Source organism: Lagopus muta, chromosome Z, assembly GCF_023343835.1.
Source record: "Lagopus muta isolate bLagMut1 chromosome Z, bLagMut1 primary, whole genome shotgun sequence".
NCBI classification, from domain to species: domain Eukaryota; kingdom Metazoa; phylum Chordata; class Aves; order Galliformes; family Phasianidae; genus Lagopus; species Lagopus muta.
The window spans coordinates 15,405,477-15,422,476 of record NC_064472.1 but is presented as its reverse complement, the minus strand read 5'-3'; the positions used below and the strand labels follow the sequence as shown (position 1 = coordinate 15,422,476).

At 36.6% G+C, this 17,000-nt stretch overlaps 1 protein-coding gene across 1 annotated transcript in view; it reads left to right on the top strand.

The window, feature by feature from the left end:
* Window positions 1-17,000, top strand: part of HCN1 (hyperpolarization activated cyclic nucleotide gated potassium channel 1) — a 193,395-nt gene that overhangs the window by 136,474 nt on the left and 39,921 nt on the right. Inside the window, exon 5 of the mRNA XM_048931180.1 lies at window positions 13,879-14,025. Within this exon, the coding sequence (XP_048787137.1) occupies window positions 13,879-14,025 (147 nt within the window). The remainder of the gene's footprint in view (window positions 1-13,878; window positions 14,026-17,000) is intronic.

Sequence of the window (17,000 nt, the reverse complement as noted above, 5' to 3'; positions counted from 1 at the left end):
TCCCCAGAACCTTTTCTTCCCCAGACAGAACAAGCCCAACTCCCTCATTCCCTCTTCACAGGAGAGGTGCTGCAGTCCTTCGATCATCTTCATAGCCCTCCTCTTGTCCCCTCCAACAGCTCCACATTTTTCTTGTGCTCAGGCTCCAGGCCTGTACACAATAGACTCATGATATCACCAAGATTGGAAAAGACCTCTAAGATCATCCTAGTCCAACCCTCCACTTACCACCAATATTTGCCTGCTAAATCATGTCCCTCAGTGCAACATCTAAACATTTCATGAACACCTCCAGGGACATGACTCAATCACCTCCCAGGGCAGCCCCTTCTAGCTCTTCTTTGGAGAATAAATTTTTCCTAGTGTCTAACCTGAAGCACCAGGACTCCATCACACCAGGTGGAACCTCAGAGGGCAGAGTAGAGCGCAAAAGTCACCTCCATCAATTGGCAAGATGTATTAGGATATGTTCTTCAGAGACTGAACCCCATGACTTTGCTTTCCCAAAAGGTTTCTAAGCTCTCTTAGGTATCATTTTGATTCTTAATAGTAAATTGCTATTAAATCTTAATGAGCCTTAGTAAGTTTTTTGGTGTTTTTTTTTCTCCCCATACCTAGCAAATAAGTTCCATAATTTTTTTTTGAATAGAAAGAGAAATATGTTGTGGCTCACTGGTTTCCTCTGCAGCCACCAGAGATATGTAGGTGTATACTCTGAAAGTAATGCCACCCATTCATTTCTTAGGAAAATGCAACAGATGCAAAGATCACATTAACAATGTTTCATAGCACAAATTTGCAGCTACAAAATACTATTTTTTTCAACATAGTCATCACCATTAGCTGTGCAGTTTAACCAGCAATGATCAAAAGCCTTTGTGCCACATCTTTAAAAGCCAGTGGAGGTGACCCTCTGTTCTTGTCACCACTGCTGAAGCACACCACCCACTGCCTCACTGTGTTCGCATCCACTGCTTGGTCTTCATCAATGTTCAACAAGCATCAGTGATATCAGTGGGTGCCATTTGTTTCCACGTGAAGGAATTTAATGACATTCTTTTGCTTCATACACACTTTCATGTCAGACACCATTCTATCAGGCTGCCCCTCTGCTGCCATCTGTCACGTGGCAGCAAAATGCAATGGAATACTGGAACTGGGAAGGTTCAGCCTCTACTGTCTTACCACTAACACCTCTCACACCATGAGCTAACATAATAAAATAGGAGGCATTACTTTTGGAGCAGCCCTCCTATAGTGACTGCTTCTTCCAGAAAATACAACAGTTTTCCTAGAAGATTACTGTCCTACAGACTCAAGGGCGGACATTTGTCAAAGAAGCCTCCAGGAGATATACATTCATTACCCTGAATATGTCTCTGAAACATTCATACTTCAAGAATAGATGAATACAAGTTAAGATTAAACAAAAAGAAAGATTACAGGTATTTTAAAGGAATGAATTAGACACAAACCAGGGAACAAGCAGAAGGGCAGTTTGTCAGGGTACTGGAGGCTTTTGCAGTTTGTGCAGGAATCTCAGAGGCACGAATGCCAGGAGATACTGTGTTAGCCACAGTGACTGAGATTAAGCTGGAGGAGCCTGACAAATCATGGAAAATGATCTTAAGGAATGATTTTTATCCTCAGTTCATTTTTGTGTATGAAAAGACTCTTACATCATGCAGTGACAAGCTGTGTGCTCAAATAAGATATGCAGCAAGGTTATACGTTTTATCAGTAGATGAATAGATCATAAGGGGGTAACGTTATTATGGAGGCCATCTGCTTGGAATAGAAGTTTTCTGGCATTCTCTGTGTTTCTGTAGATTCTTAAAAATAATCAGTGTTGAAGCTGTCTGTAATTGTCTCAAGTATCTATGCGTCAAATTCCAACATAGACATGGATTACTTACAGCTGATGGCTGTGTTCAGTCGTCTTACCTAACGCAGAATCTGCATAGCATGAGTCTCTGGCAGTGTTTCCCACAACCTAGCTTCTGTCTAAATGATTATAATGTGATTATAATGTATTGGAAAATCAGGGTGAAATGTGACTGCCTACATCTCATTTCTATCACCAGGAAGAAAAAGAGCACTCTCTTTCACGCACACAGGTGTCGAGCCTAGAAAAGCCATTTCCTAGTTTTGAATACTCTGCTGTGAGATGAAGGAAGGGGCTGCATCCTGTAACCGAGCAACTGGACTATCTTTGTTCACTGAAGTATCTCCTTTGTCTCTCACTAAGGCTTTGAACAGTCCTTCCTGTGCATGATAAACTTGCGATGCAAGTTTCTTTGAAACAGACCCGTTTAAAAAGCAAGTTCTTGTTGATGAATTGGCATTTTCCTCTAATTAATACAAAAAGCCTGGCAAGCCAAAAGTCTTATCAAAGCCAGATTTTTCAGGATCAGCAGCTGCATCATGTCAGTGTTTCTATTTTACTCATGCTGGTGCTGCTACCCACATAGATGTTGGCACAACATCAAGCAGATGTAACAATTACGGTGCTAATAAAACATTATCCTTTTCTTTTCATTACAACTATTTAACAATAGATATAATGTAACATAATTTCAAGCTAATTAGTCCTTTGTCTTTTTTTCTTTTTTTTAAATTATTTTTCCTTTTCTTAATTACTACTTTAAATTACTTATTGAAATTAAAGGATTTCCTATGTGGAAGATGCTAATCAATTAAGCATGTAGATTTAGCTAAAAACATTGTAGCACATGCTGAATTGCATTATGCCATGCTTCATTATTGCAGGATCAGTTGGGTGAGGTGAAGCACTTGCCAGGGGGAAGCTCTGCTCCTGAAATGAGCATTAAAAAAAAAAAAATCACAGGAAATTAGATGGTTGATCCTTGTCACCCTGTGGCCAAATTCAGCATCAAGGAGAGCTGCAGTGTTCGTTCAGTGCTTACGGACAGTTATCCCAGGGACAGGTACCTGGTCTGGCACAAAGCAGTGTTTGTGAACATCACTGAACTGAAGGAATGACAGGGCAGTGATTAATCCCACACTCCTTTCCTTGGAGCAGGAGTTCCATCTCCCTTCGCTCCAGGCGTGGTTTATAATGCATATATATTATTTTTATTTATTTATTTATTTTGTATTCTTCAGTACATTGAAGAGCTAAAAAATATCCAAACCATTCAAAAGATAGGGATATTGTATGAGTTGACTGTATAGGTACTAAATTTCTCTTCAGAACTGGCATCTTTGGAGAAGAACATTGCAGCATATCTGATATTTTTAAATAAGCTGTCATCTGTACAATATTTTTCTCATTAAAATAAAATAATCTGCCTTAGACTCAATATGGTTTCACCTGTAAGAGAAAGCAGAAGAGATGCTTTGCTTTTTGTTCCTCAGGGCTTTAGTAGTTGTTTCATTAAATCAAAGTACTGTTACTGCTTCTGTGAAGAGAGGAACTGAGCTTGGTTGTCACGATCCTTCCCTCTGCTTTTTAAAACAGAAAAACACAAATTTGTGCAAGATAAGGAATAGACTAAGGAAACAAACCCTATTCAGAAAATTTACTATCAATTAATTTCTCAATTAAGCTAATTGAAAAGAACAGTAATATGAGATTGAATATTTTGTGGGAATTGAAAGGAAATGTTTAATTACTATGTGGAAGTAAAATGACAGCTTACAGCATTCTTGCAAGCAACAGTGCTCTTTATGGGGTAATTAGAGAAAAAAGAGATAATAAACAGATGATAGCTTTTTAAGCTAAACAAAATCAGTTCAGCTCCTACCAATGATGAAGAACTATAAAAATGAACCTATTGCAGCATAACTTTTATTTTGATCTATTGGTGATCATAAACTATGATGTTGGGTGGTGGGTTTTTGTTGTTGTTATTGTTTTTAATCTGAAAATACCTTTAGGCTGGAGTGGCCTTGAAGAAAAGAGATGATACAAGTATCTCTGAATTCAACCTTTCAGTGCCCATGGTAGACAGGCAAGCTGATTGCTTTGCTACTATTAAAATATGAAAACTGATGTTTGATTTGCAGCATTGGCATTTGATGTCTTTTGTGAATACAGCCAGATTTCAGGTCAATGCTGGACTGCCAGCATTGTTCCTGACACACAGCAGTGCAGTGGAGGCAAAACTAGTATTGCTGCTTAGAAAAGACTGAGAACCCTAATTTTGGCTCATACATTGTTTGTGGCAGTCTGTAGCAGTCTGACAGTCTGGCCAGAGGCTGTCCTTACTGTGGGATGCTGGTACATGCATTTTTTGGTACAATTTGAGTTAAGAAATCAGTTTAGAAGTTTGATAACTTCTTTGTTTTGTAAGCAGTTTGTTATCTAATTTTTCAAATGAAGTAATTGAATGAAACTAGCAAATGAATCTGTTATTTCCTGTGACAGGGAGAAAATCTCATTTAATAGCAAGGGGGAGATGTGCCACATTGCGCATCAAATTACACATTTTTTTCTGAGGTTCCTTGTACATACTATCTTAAATGCAATGTATAACTGGGTATATCAAATTTAAGTCAAAGTCTTTATGAAAAGCTACAAGTGAAGTGGCTGCTTTTATACAGAGTTTACATTAACAACGCCATATTTTAGTGAAAGTTATACATTTTCATTGTGTAGTCTTTGCACCAATTTTTGGCAACCTCATATTTTTAATCATAAAAATATACTTTGCTGAAAGATTCTTTTTAAGAAATGCTGCTCCTATTATATTCATTACATTTGTTCAGTGCTTATTCTTGAATTTGCAGTTATTCTTCTGCTACAGAAGGAAATCTCAGCTTTGTCATTGCTTCGTAAATTTCACAAAAATTTACTGCCTGTAAATATTCAGTCAGATGAAACTTCAGCATGCATTTCTTTTAAATTCCTTTGCCAATGTCATTTGAATCAAGGTTCAACTTAATATGCTTAATATCAAATTTAAGCATAGTAAGAATTACATAAATTTCAGTGAATTGTAAACCAAAATTGATTTTTTTGTTTGTTTGTTTTCAATTGGGAATTGAATATTCTTGAATATTTCATTGTTTCTGTAATTCCGTGATTGTTTACTTTGATTATTAATTTTGAGAGTCTACCAACACTCTTCCCTCAGAGTAATATTTTCCTTGAAAAAGACTAACTTCTCCACATTATGAGGGAATTACATCCATTTTCTATCTTAAAATAGGAAACAAACACAAAAGCAAAAAATAATTTCTTGTTGGCTTCAAGCACTTTACGTTTTATTTTGGTTAGCTGCAATGTTAAACAGTATTTTTCTAAAACCCACTGCACATACTGTACTTCGTGGTCTGTATTTGAGGATCCTTGTTGAATCTCCCCATGTTTCCTTAAAAGTTACATATCTGGTATGCTTTGCAGGAATTATATTTGGACTGTTTAAGTGCAAAACTCTCTCAGGCATTAAAAAGTATTGAAAAATTGTTTTGTAAAATTTTAAACTCCGTGTTTGTAGAAATAGTCAACCATGAAAAGGCTATCTTCTTATTTGAAAACATCTGCCTGCATGAGACCACACCTGCATTACCGTGTTCCGCTCTGAGGCTCCCACCATAAGAAAGATTTGGAGCTGCTGTATTGAGTCCAGATAGCCATAGTGATAATCAGAGGGCTGGAGCACCTCTCCTGTGAAAAAAAGCTGAGAGAGCTGGGCTTGTTCAACCTGGAGAAAAGAAGGCTCTAGGGAGACCTCATTGTTGCCTTCCAATACTTAAAAGTAGCTTGGAATCTGGAGGCAGACCAACTTTTTACGCAATCCGATTTTTATATGGCAAGGGGGAATGGTTTTAAAGAGGGGAGATTTAAGTTAGATATTAGGGGGAAAGTTTTTACTCAGAAGGTGATGAGGCATTGGCATAGGCTGCCCAGGGAAGCAGTGGATGCCCCATCCCTGGAGGTGCTCAAGGCCAGGTTGGATGGGACCCTGGGCAGCCTGAACTACTGAAAAGCGTTGTTCCTGTACATAACAGTGAGTCTGGAACGAAGTGCTCTTTAAAGGTCCCTTTCAACCCAAATTATTCTATCATTCTCCGGTTCTAAGATGAGCTGGTTGTGAAGAAATGTTATACTCTCTGCCAAGAAAAATAACTGACATCCATTTGAGTCACAGTTCCAGAGTTTACTCAAAGGTTTCACAGACGAGAATTTTTTAATTTATATTGCTTTGATAAAATTACATCAAATAGTTTAATAGTTGATTTTATTTTGTCAGTTCTTATGCAGGGAAGTTTTGACTTACAAGTTTAATTAGCTTTGCCTTATGTTGATTCAGAGAGAACCTCATTTATTGCCCTTCCAATGTACTGTACCTGTCTGCTTATTCCATTTAGAATTTGAAGCACAAATATAAAATCTTCTCACGATATTTGTTAACAGAAGGCTCATCGGTGCCTTGCTTTAGCGTTAACTTTTGTCATCTGATAACCATATTTATTTTCTTTTTTAAGACTAAAATTTTAAAAGCACAGTTGTAAGGGAAAATCCCTTAGTATTTTCCTGTTAGATCAGATGCTATGTATCACAACATAAAGCCTTGTACTTTAAGACAATAGTTACAGTTGATGACATGAAAATGCTTTGAGTTAGAATCCATTTCACCTAATTTAGCTAACTGATCGGTGCTAGTCATTAGGAGCTCCCCTAGAGTCAATAAAGAGGGAGAGAGAAGCATGGCAAAGGTGAACGTATTCCATCCATGCAAGACAATAATTTTAGAGTGAGATGAATTACCCCATCATATCTCTTCCTGCTTGCAATAAAGGGAATCAGACACTGCTTTGAATCAGAGTCTTGACTTTTAGAAAGCTGAATGCAGATGTCGCACTACTAACCTCACATTTTTCACAGAAAGAGAGCAGTCTAAGTTTTGGAATTCTAAGTTTCTGTTAAATGTACAGTTTTGCTTATAAGCAGATCTGCTGCCCTTTGACATGCTTGATGTTTTGAAACTACTACTAGAGGAAAAATTACAAAGAAACTTATTTAAGTATTAGTATGTGTAAGAAGTCTCTGGGGTATCTTCTGTGTGACATTTGTTAAGTAGAGCATAACCTGTCATCCTCACAAAACTGATTTGCTTTAGGGTATGCAGACCTCATTCTGCTCTCACAAACAAAGCTGTTTTAAGACAAAAAATTCCTCTGCTTTCTCTTATTCCACTACAAGTTCTTCAGACTGGAGCAAGTCTACTTAAAAATACCTTAAGGAATGGTGTTGTCGTGAAGTTTGCATAATACCTTCAGGAATAATCCTCAATGTGAGTTTAATAGTTCTATAAAGCTTAAGATGATATAAAACTTTAAATACTTATAGCACATAGAGATCAACATACTTTAAAGAAATAATCAGTTCAGTTTTGAGGGTTGAATTATTAGGAGCAGGATGAAATTTGGTGCTTCAAAATCCAAGGTCTCATGTACTAGTACAGACTCTAGCTGTAAGTTGGGAGATGATGTGGACAGGACAGGAACTTTCAGAGCTGCTGGATAAATTTCTCTTAGGCATTATTTGTTTTAAACTGTCTGCATACATTTAGACTGAAATTCAAAATAAAATTCAGAGCTATCTAAATGAACTTTTTGGAGAAGCATTTTTAGAGAATTCATGGAGAAAGTCTACTTTGATATTGCCTGATATATTTTTAGAAGAAGACAGCTGAGGTGAGGTTTAGCAATGATAAGGGAACAAATTCATTGACTTATGGGACTTCAGTAAAGCATTCTTTCCTTGTTTTGTTTTTTGCCATTGTTTGGTGTTTGTATTCTAGCCTGTCTGCATGTCATTCATTTTATTTTGTCATCTGCAAAATATGTCATCTGTAAGTGTGTCATATGTAAAAACTGGAGAAGCGTTCCAAAGAGAAGAGTAGAAATTGCTGAGGACAAGTGCAAAAGGGTTATCATTCAACTCATATTGTCAATAGAAGTTACAGGGAACTAGTCCCTTGAAAAACTAGTCAGAAATCAGAGTTGCTGAGTGCTGACATTTTGGAAAAAAAATCTTATTCCTTAAAGAATTGAAGGAGCTTAAGAGTGACTGGGTACATGTAAAGTACAGGTACCTCTAGGTACCTACATACTTAATATCTAAATGTACAAGAATATGTACACTAATATTATCATTAGTTCCATAGTTTTTAACTGACACTATTCATGTATTTTATATCTTTTTATGGTTCAGTGTACGGAAGGATGAACTGTGAGCTGTAGAGATTTTTAGGACTGTTTTTCTTTCAGCTAGAAAAGGCAATAGTAGTTATGAAATAGAAAGAAAAAGGCACTGACAGGTACAACTTACATGTTAAAATACCTTATGAGAGATGACTTCAAGTTTCTCTTACACTGGTTTTATTTGCATATTTACTTTATTGGGATACTCTCTTCATTTTGAAATATTGGTTCTGCTTCACTTGCAGATCTTTATTAAAAAGATCTCATTTTGCTCATTTGCCTTTGGCAGGAAGGGAAGGAGCATAAATTTTAACACATAAATTGAGTCCACTTAGAACTGTGATCAGTGCCATACTACTCACCATTGGCTGAAGGAACATAGAAGGAAAATTTTTCTGTGCACAAGGAGCCCATAAATATTTTGATAGCTGAAATAGCAAGAAGCAGTTAGTAGTGGATGATGTTCTTCAGTGAAAACAAGTACTTAACTTTGAAATCCACTTGTCTCTTGCCTGTTTCAACAAGAACCTTTCCCCAACACCCAAAACTGTGCCCAGTGCTGGAGGTGAGGCTGCACAGCACAGAGCAGAGGAGACAAGCCCTTCCCTCACCTGTGGCAGTGCTGGGCATGGTGCATCCCAGAGTATGGTTGGCCCTTTGAGCTGCCAGGGCACACTGCTGACTCAGATTCAACTTGCTGTCAACCAGGAACCACAGATCCCTTTCTATGAGGCTGCTCTCGTCTCACAGTCTGAAAATATAAACAGAGTTGCCCCATTCCAGGTGCAGAATCTGGTACTTGTTAAAATTTATGTTGTTGGTGGTTGCCTAGCCGTGTAGTCTGTCTAGATAGAATCTGTAAGACTTCCTGACCTCCTGGACCCCCGATGAACTCAACAGCTCCTCCTAATTTAGTGTTATCAGCAAACTTATGTGTTTGTGTTCTGCTACCAGATCATTTATATTAAAGAGAACTGGCCTTAACACGGAGCTTTGTGGAACCCACCATGACTGACCACCCTGATGTAACCCCATTTGCTGTAATCCTTTGAGCCCAACCTGTAAGCCAGTTGTTCGCCCACTGTACTATGTATTTGTCTAGCTGTATGCTGGACAGTTTGTCCAGAAGGGTGCTGAAGCATTGATTAAATTCAAAGTCATTACATTAGCTGGCTTCCCTTGGTCAACTGAGTGGACGACCTTATCATAAAAACAAATCTAGTTCATTAAACAGGACTTTCCCTTTGTGAACCTATGTAGGCTATGATCAATGTTTTGTGTTTTCTTTCACATGGTTTTCAGTAACTTGTAGAATAATCTTCTCAATGATTTTACCAGGCATCAGTGTGAGACTGACAGGCCTGTAATTGCCAGTATCTACTTTCTTTGCTCTTCTTGAAAACTAGGTCAGGCAGTTGCCAGCTTCCAGCCAATAGGGATCTCTCCAGATTCCCAAGACATTGAGAAAACATTGAGAGAAGTCTCAGAATAATATAATCTAGCTCTTTTAATACCCAGGGATTAATTCAGTCAGGCCCCGTAGATTTACATGCATCCAACTGGAGAATCAAACGCTGCACAAGTTAGGGTTGACTGGGTGCTTACCATTACCTCAATCACAGTCCTCCAGTTCAGGGTGCCAGCAGTCTCAGCACTCATAATTAGCGATGAAGACAAAGAAAACATTAAGTATTTCTACTGTGTCAGTGTCCCTATTTGTAAGGTGCCCACCCTCATCAAATAACAAATCATTATTATCTCTTATCCTCCTTTTGCCATTATAGTATTTTTTAAAAGCTGTTATTTACTGTGCCCCACAGTACTGACCAGCTTCAACTCTGATTGTATTTTGGCCACACTAATTATATCCTTATAATGGCAAACATCATCTTTTGTGTTCCTGACATGTTGCCTAATTTTTCTTCCAGTTTCCATACATACTTTTCCTGACAGAACTCTAGAAGAAGACCCCTGTGCAAGTCAAGGGTTCAGCCTTCTTCCCTACCTGCTTAACTTTCAACATTTTGGAATTACTAAAGAGGTGGTACCCAGAAAGTATTGGTATAGATGTTAAAGGCATTTTAAAATTGCACCAAGTAGGGTGTGTAAAGCTTTCTGTAGTTCAGATAAACCAACTGATAGGGAAAAGACAGAAAGACTGCAATCTATTCATTTATAGAGATAACTGAATTACCATTCATTAACAGGTTTTCTAAAGAAGTTTGAAAGCATTTGATTTCTAAAAAACATAGAAGTCAACTGTTCAGAGTTTTTGAAATAAGCTCATACTTGGGTGTAATACCATGACACAAGGTAACGATGTTCTCATTTTAAAAGCTTTACCATAGGTTTCCTTCGTCTTATCAGGCTTTACTGTAGAGCAAGGATGTGTTATTTCTCTCCCACTGGAGTCAGAAGTAGTTTGTCACTGTCTTTTGAGACATTTGTCATATCCATAGAAAGCAGAGTCTACTGGGGAGATGTGCACATGGCGAATCCTTTACTAAATCATCTTCCGTGTAAAATGTAGTGCTCTTCCACATCTGGCAATTTGAATTTTAAAGAGAATGTTTTCACAAAATTTTCTATGTTTTTAATACAGACTGTGGCTGTCACGTGGTATAAGGAAGGCCAAAAAAACCACAATTAGGTTTGAGGGAAATTCTGTGCGTCTGAAACACAGATTTTTTTACACAGATATAAGAAAAGCTAGAGGTACCATTTTTTTCCCACTGATATTCTGAATAAATCAAATTGAAACAAACTAATGAGCCAACCAAAATTTTCTGTGTTGAAAGAAAAATGTACAGTATGATGCAAAGAGTCATTAAAAATTATTCCATTCACATATGAAGAGAGTAATTCAAGTGTCAACTCTGATGGATGATTCAGGATCAGCTACAACTCTTTTAAATACAAACCAAATACAAAATTTTGACAAAATGTAACTTACTGACAATTCTCTATTTTAGGTCTGTTTTAGATGTAAAATCTCACTTAGACATACCAGGTAATCTTATGAATTGACATACTTATTAAGAGTATTCATAGTCCTGTGAGAATTTTAATTTTTTTTTTTAACGTTTAATTTTTCCAGAAAATAATTTAGGTCTCTTTATGCGATTTACATCATTCTTGTAAGGATAATTAAACAAATAAATGTTGAATGGTAAAAATACATACATTTCTGACCATTTTGGATGAATGTGGTACCCAAATAAAAAGTGTCATTGCATCATTCAAAATTAACTTGGAACACATTAGTGTTCTACTACATAAAATAACTATACTAACTTCGCTTTCTTTTTATATCTTCATTTTAGCAGATTTTTTTTGCAATTGAATTGTGACAAACTACATTGACAATTGTTCTTCTGAACACTCAGTACTACCAGTGACATATAGCAGACTGAAATAAATAATTTTTCTTTTCTGGACTGAAAGAATATTCTAGAAAGAAAAAAATAATTGTGACTTGGGCTGTGTTAGTGAAAGAAAAGAATAAGTTAAAAGTTTTGACAGATCATGTCACATGAGTACTGTGTCACAATGTCAAGAAGGGAATAGTAGTAACATGAACAATGCAGAATATGAGTTAAAATCACACTGAAAAAGGTTAGAAAAAGCTCTTTTGCTGAATAATAATATATTGTGTACTCAGGCTCAGATATTTTGACATTGAGAAGTTTTAGATAGTTAAATATTTCTGGGAGGCTTTAGCTTCATAAAGATTCATATACGTTCAAAATGTAAAAGTTGCTAATATGCAGATGTTCCTATTATGCTGCGAGATATTAACATGGAAATATTTTATGGCACACAAGTGATTAGCACTACATTCCTACTAGTACTATTTTTACTGTTGCCCTAAAATTCTCTCGTATAAGCATAATCCGTGGTAGAGAAAAGTACTAGCCTGTCTGGGAGAAAGCACCTATTCAAATAACAGATCTAATGAAAGGGAGAAGTGTAAACTGCTGGCAAAGCCAATTGCTTTCAGCATAAATGTTCTCTTCCTCAAGGTTATTCTGATAAAAATGTCCTTTGCAATTCTCTTGCATTATATCCTGACTATCTCAATTTAATGTACATTAGCAAAGAATATTGTTTATTATCATTGCTCAAGCATACTAGTTTACAAATAAGATTGGGTAGAGGGGTGCAGCCCCATGCTGCAGTGCATGGTGGCATCTGTACCCTACCTGTGTGTTATGACAAAAGTTACATATCATTCTTGCGTGAGGCTACAGCAAGGGTTGGGCAGCACAGCATCTTCTCTTTAGCTACGGAGAAACTGCAGAAGAATGAGAGCAGCAGCAGGACAGTCAGATACATAGAACACACGTGGATCTGAGCTCCACTCCCTGCCACTAAATCCATACCTAGATGAGCTGAACTGATTATTAGAGTAATTTTACTACCAATACCTTGTCTATGTGAGACTATGACTGTCCCAGAAGTCTGATTCACACCCAAAATGGATGGATAATTTTTTCCTTATCAGAGAAGAAACCACTGATGGGCAAGCAAATTTAAATCTCACTTAACACATAGGGGGAAGAATTTTTGCTTCAGAGGTGCAAAAAAGCTGTACAGACCTTAACTCAGACTTACATATTCATCATATATTGTTAAATAGCCCCATGCAAAGTTACTTTCTTCTTATTTAGGGAATGCTTGTTATACATGTGGTCCCTTCTAATTTTTTTCCACATTGCAAAACAAAAATTAAATTGAATTGCAGCAGAATTAATTTTTGCAGGTTAAAGAATATATGCAGCAGCTCATAAGGATTGCATGTACAGTATAAATTCATTTAATTGGTCTACAGGGATGCTGGTCTTAATTAGACTTTTTCATTTAAAACAGTTAAAAATGCCAAATACATGGGGTAAAAAAAAAAAACAAAAAAAAAACCCTATGTGTAAGAAACAGTATTTGACCATTTGTGGCATACAGAGCTTCTCCATTTTTTGAAAATTGTACTATTCAAAACAGCTTCTGAAAAAAAGTAAGCAAACAAAGCAGGAGAGAGTGCAAAGACCCAGTAGAAGCCAGGAAACCTAGCACACAATGTGAATCAGGTGAGGTCCTGGCATCTCTCTCTTTTCCCTACTTTCTGTTTCCTGATTCCATAGCTATTTTACTAGTTTGCCTCTCTTCTCTTTGTTCCTTCTAAGGAATACCTTCTGCTTTATCATCTCCATATATTGCAGCTTTTTTTTCTTCAATCATCTTCTTAACATACACAGCACTAACAGGTCATAGATTAATTCAGCACATCCAGTTTCTGAAATTTCATGATTGAAGCTGTTCCCTGAATGAAGCACTAGAGAATTAGATGGGCAGTATGTATGGTTTTCCTGACTGCTGCATTGACTGAGCTAAAAATGGTGGCAGTGTAGTTTCACAACTAGAAATTTAGGGAAGACAAGGTGTGAGGGGTTGTCTTCAAAAAATCATGTGTTAATATGAATATTAACATAATCACTAGAGGCAGTTTCCATAATTTTCAACAGTTTTGTTGTCACTTCAATAACAGTTATACTAAATTAACTCGTTTTTGTTTTAGGGTCCTCTTATATCTTTATAAACATATATAAGGCATAAGTGGACACATGAATAAATTTTCATTTAGTAAGTGCCTTGAAATTATTAAAAATTTGGAGAGATTAATGATTCTTCCTTTTCTCCTCCTGACAGTACAAACAAGTGGAACAGTACATGTCATTCCACAAATTACCTGCTGAAATGCGCCAGAAGATCCATGACTACTATGAGCACCGCTATCAAGGCAAGATCTTCGATGAGGAAAACATTCTCAATGAGCTCAATGACCCTCTTCGGGAGGTAAGATTAGAGCATTCAAGCTTTGTAGGATGGGAACATTCCACATCTTTGCTGTTTTTCTGATTCTCTTCTATAATACTTAACCTGATTTGACCATCTATCTCGCATGAGGCCACAGCAAGGGATGGACAGTACAGCATCTTTACATTAGAAAATAAATGAACTTTATGTTAGAAAATTAAAAAGAGTAACGTGCCATCCTTAATTGTTGAGATAACTCGTGGTCTTCTGCCATTCTATAAGACAGAGACTGAACTGGAATGGTTTGGAGTGAAAGACATTACCTGCTGCCTACTTACTGACAGGCAATCTATGTTGGTGAAACCTCTGAAAGCCATCGGTAAAGCTGTAAAGTAGAAGTAGTATCCTTGGTTAAGATGGTTTTTACTTCCTGTCTTTACTGCCAGATAAGACAGTTCAAATCTGAAGTACAAGCCATGAAAAAAGTTCTTATATTTTTAAACCCAAGTTTCAAGAATGGTTTTGTTTTTTTAAAAAATTGTGTTGTATATTACATGTGTAAGCACTTGAAATTTTCTTCAGTGACATGCTTGGGATGCTTCTTAATCAGAACATGCTTCTTACATGCTTCTTACTCAGAACATAGAAGTGACTATCTTCAATTGGATGGTGTTCATGGCTGGCCTATGCAAGGATGTTTGTATTATCGATCTGCTGAAATCTTCTACTAGAAAGAGGAGGAAAAAAATAATTGAAATATTCAGAGAGAAAAAAGCATAGAGACGGAAAAAAGAAGAGAAAAAAAAATATGAGGAGAATAAAGGATAAGTAGTCTGTGGGGAAACCTGTAATACCAAATTGTGCATTTTACTATGCTCTGCCAAGGTAGAAATGCTGCTGGTAATAGGCATATAAAACTCCATACAGAGCAAAGGACAACATATGTAATTTTAACTCCCATCAGAGCACAGTAGGATATCCATAATCTTTGAAAGATATGTGTTTATTCCTTTCTAACGTCTTTAGTGGATTAAGAAGAACGTAGGTCTGTGATGGTTTGTCTATTCCATCGAGTCCAACTGTTCGCAGTGAGAACATGTCAAAACATGTTATGCAATTCCTATTAAACATTAGTCAAGTTCCATATTTAAAATAGGTGGGGTATTCAACTTGTAAGAAACAATACCATCCATTCCTGTTCTTGGGCTTCTAAAGCCTGTTGGCACAGTTTGGCCGTGCCAGTGTTACTAAAGCCTGATAGCAACCTCCACCCTTAGAAACTACCTGCTGAGAATGGTAGACTATGCTCAAGACTGCTGGATAAATGCTAGATGATTCAAGTCAGTACCAGAACAAACAACAATTTTTCTAACAGTTAAGCAGTACAGATTACTGAATTCCAGTGCTCAGCTATTTCCCTAACATACGTGTAGCCTCTCTTGCTGTGGATTTGTAAGCAGTTTGGAGGGCAGGTGGAGGTCTCTGGTTTCTAAACTTCCTCTGCCAATCTACCCTGAGGCTACCCTTGGTATATTTGGAAATGTCAACAGGAAAATGCACTATAAAAATCTACCATGTAGGACAGGAGAAGTCTGTAAATTATCTCTACACTACAGTGATGGGCAAAATAAAAATTTTAGCTAGTATGGAGTTAACATTCTTTTGAAAAATTGAGTGCATATACAAACTCATCAGTCATTGACATCAGAAACATTGTATGTTTTAAAGGAAAAAAATTATCCATAAATGAAGTATAATACCTTTCTAGTTCCAAGTCTTCTGGTACTAAGAACAATTTTGTATTGCAGCACCCTAATTAGCTTTCTCATTTCCTCCTTACATCAATCCCATTTTTATTTCCTTATTTCCCACTTCCCTGTCTCCTGTTTCCTCATTCCTTCCTTTTTAAAAATTTTCTTACCGCTCAAGAGAAGCATGATAAATTTATTCAATCATAAACAAAACTAAAAAGCACTTCTAGGGAGAGATCAGGCATAAAAATGTTCAAAAATTAATGAGTGACTAAAAACGTTAAGAGTGGAATTTCACTGAAGGCATGGTTTCTGGTTTTGCTGTACAGTCATGCAGTACTTAGGATGATTTCTTTGTTCTATTTATTATCTCAGAAAAATGTATTTATTAGTATAGTGCATTCATTGAGGATTACAATCAAGTTGCACACTGTACTAATGGCAACATAGTGATTTCCAGAAAAATATGTCACCAGAAATAAAAAAAACAAAGCAAAACAAAAGAAAAACATAAGAATTTGATGGTGGCAGTGAGAGAGCAGGTTTTCCAACGCATCTCTCTCAATTCTAGCAGTAACTCTAGCACTGTGCCCTGAAAATGCCACTTGGATGCGTGCTTATTTTAGCTGTTTTAAATTCAGTGTTAGCTACCACTTCAGTATGCGCAGTTTTATAAGGCAAATAGTGACTTTTCAGTTATACCAATGGATAATAAATTAGACCCTTTTAAGAGTACAACACAACTTTTTTTTTTTTTTTTTTTGGACAGGATATACCATTGCCAGTAACTGTACAAGGCTATAATGTGCAGGCAGTAGTACGGTTGCATAATTGAAAGAATTTTTTAATGACTTCTGTATTTTACTGTACCCTGTATTTAGTGGAGGGCAAGAATTAAGCATTTAGTCTCCACTGTGCATATGCAGCATGATGAAAGTAACTTAGGACACTATACTGAAACCATGTTTTTAGAGTATGCAGAAAAGAAGCCACACAACATAGTGCATAAAAAAAGTTTTAAAAAGGTTTGCTTCATATTTGTGTATGGTGAACTTTGTTGGGTAGCAGAAAAGAAAAAAAGAAAAAAAGAATCCTGAACATTTCTGTTTTCTTTTTTCCAGTGCTCCCTAAGTGCATCATATCTGAGTAAAGTGCCTGGTAAAAACCAAGTGGCAGCTGACCTTTATCATTTAAGGACACGCTTGTTTTAACAAAGATATTAAGTTCAATGGATTAAAAGTTAGATATGTATCAGAATGTGGG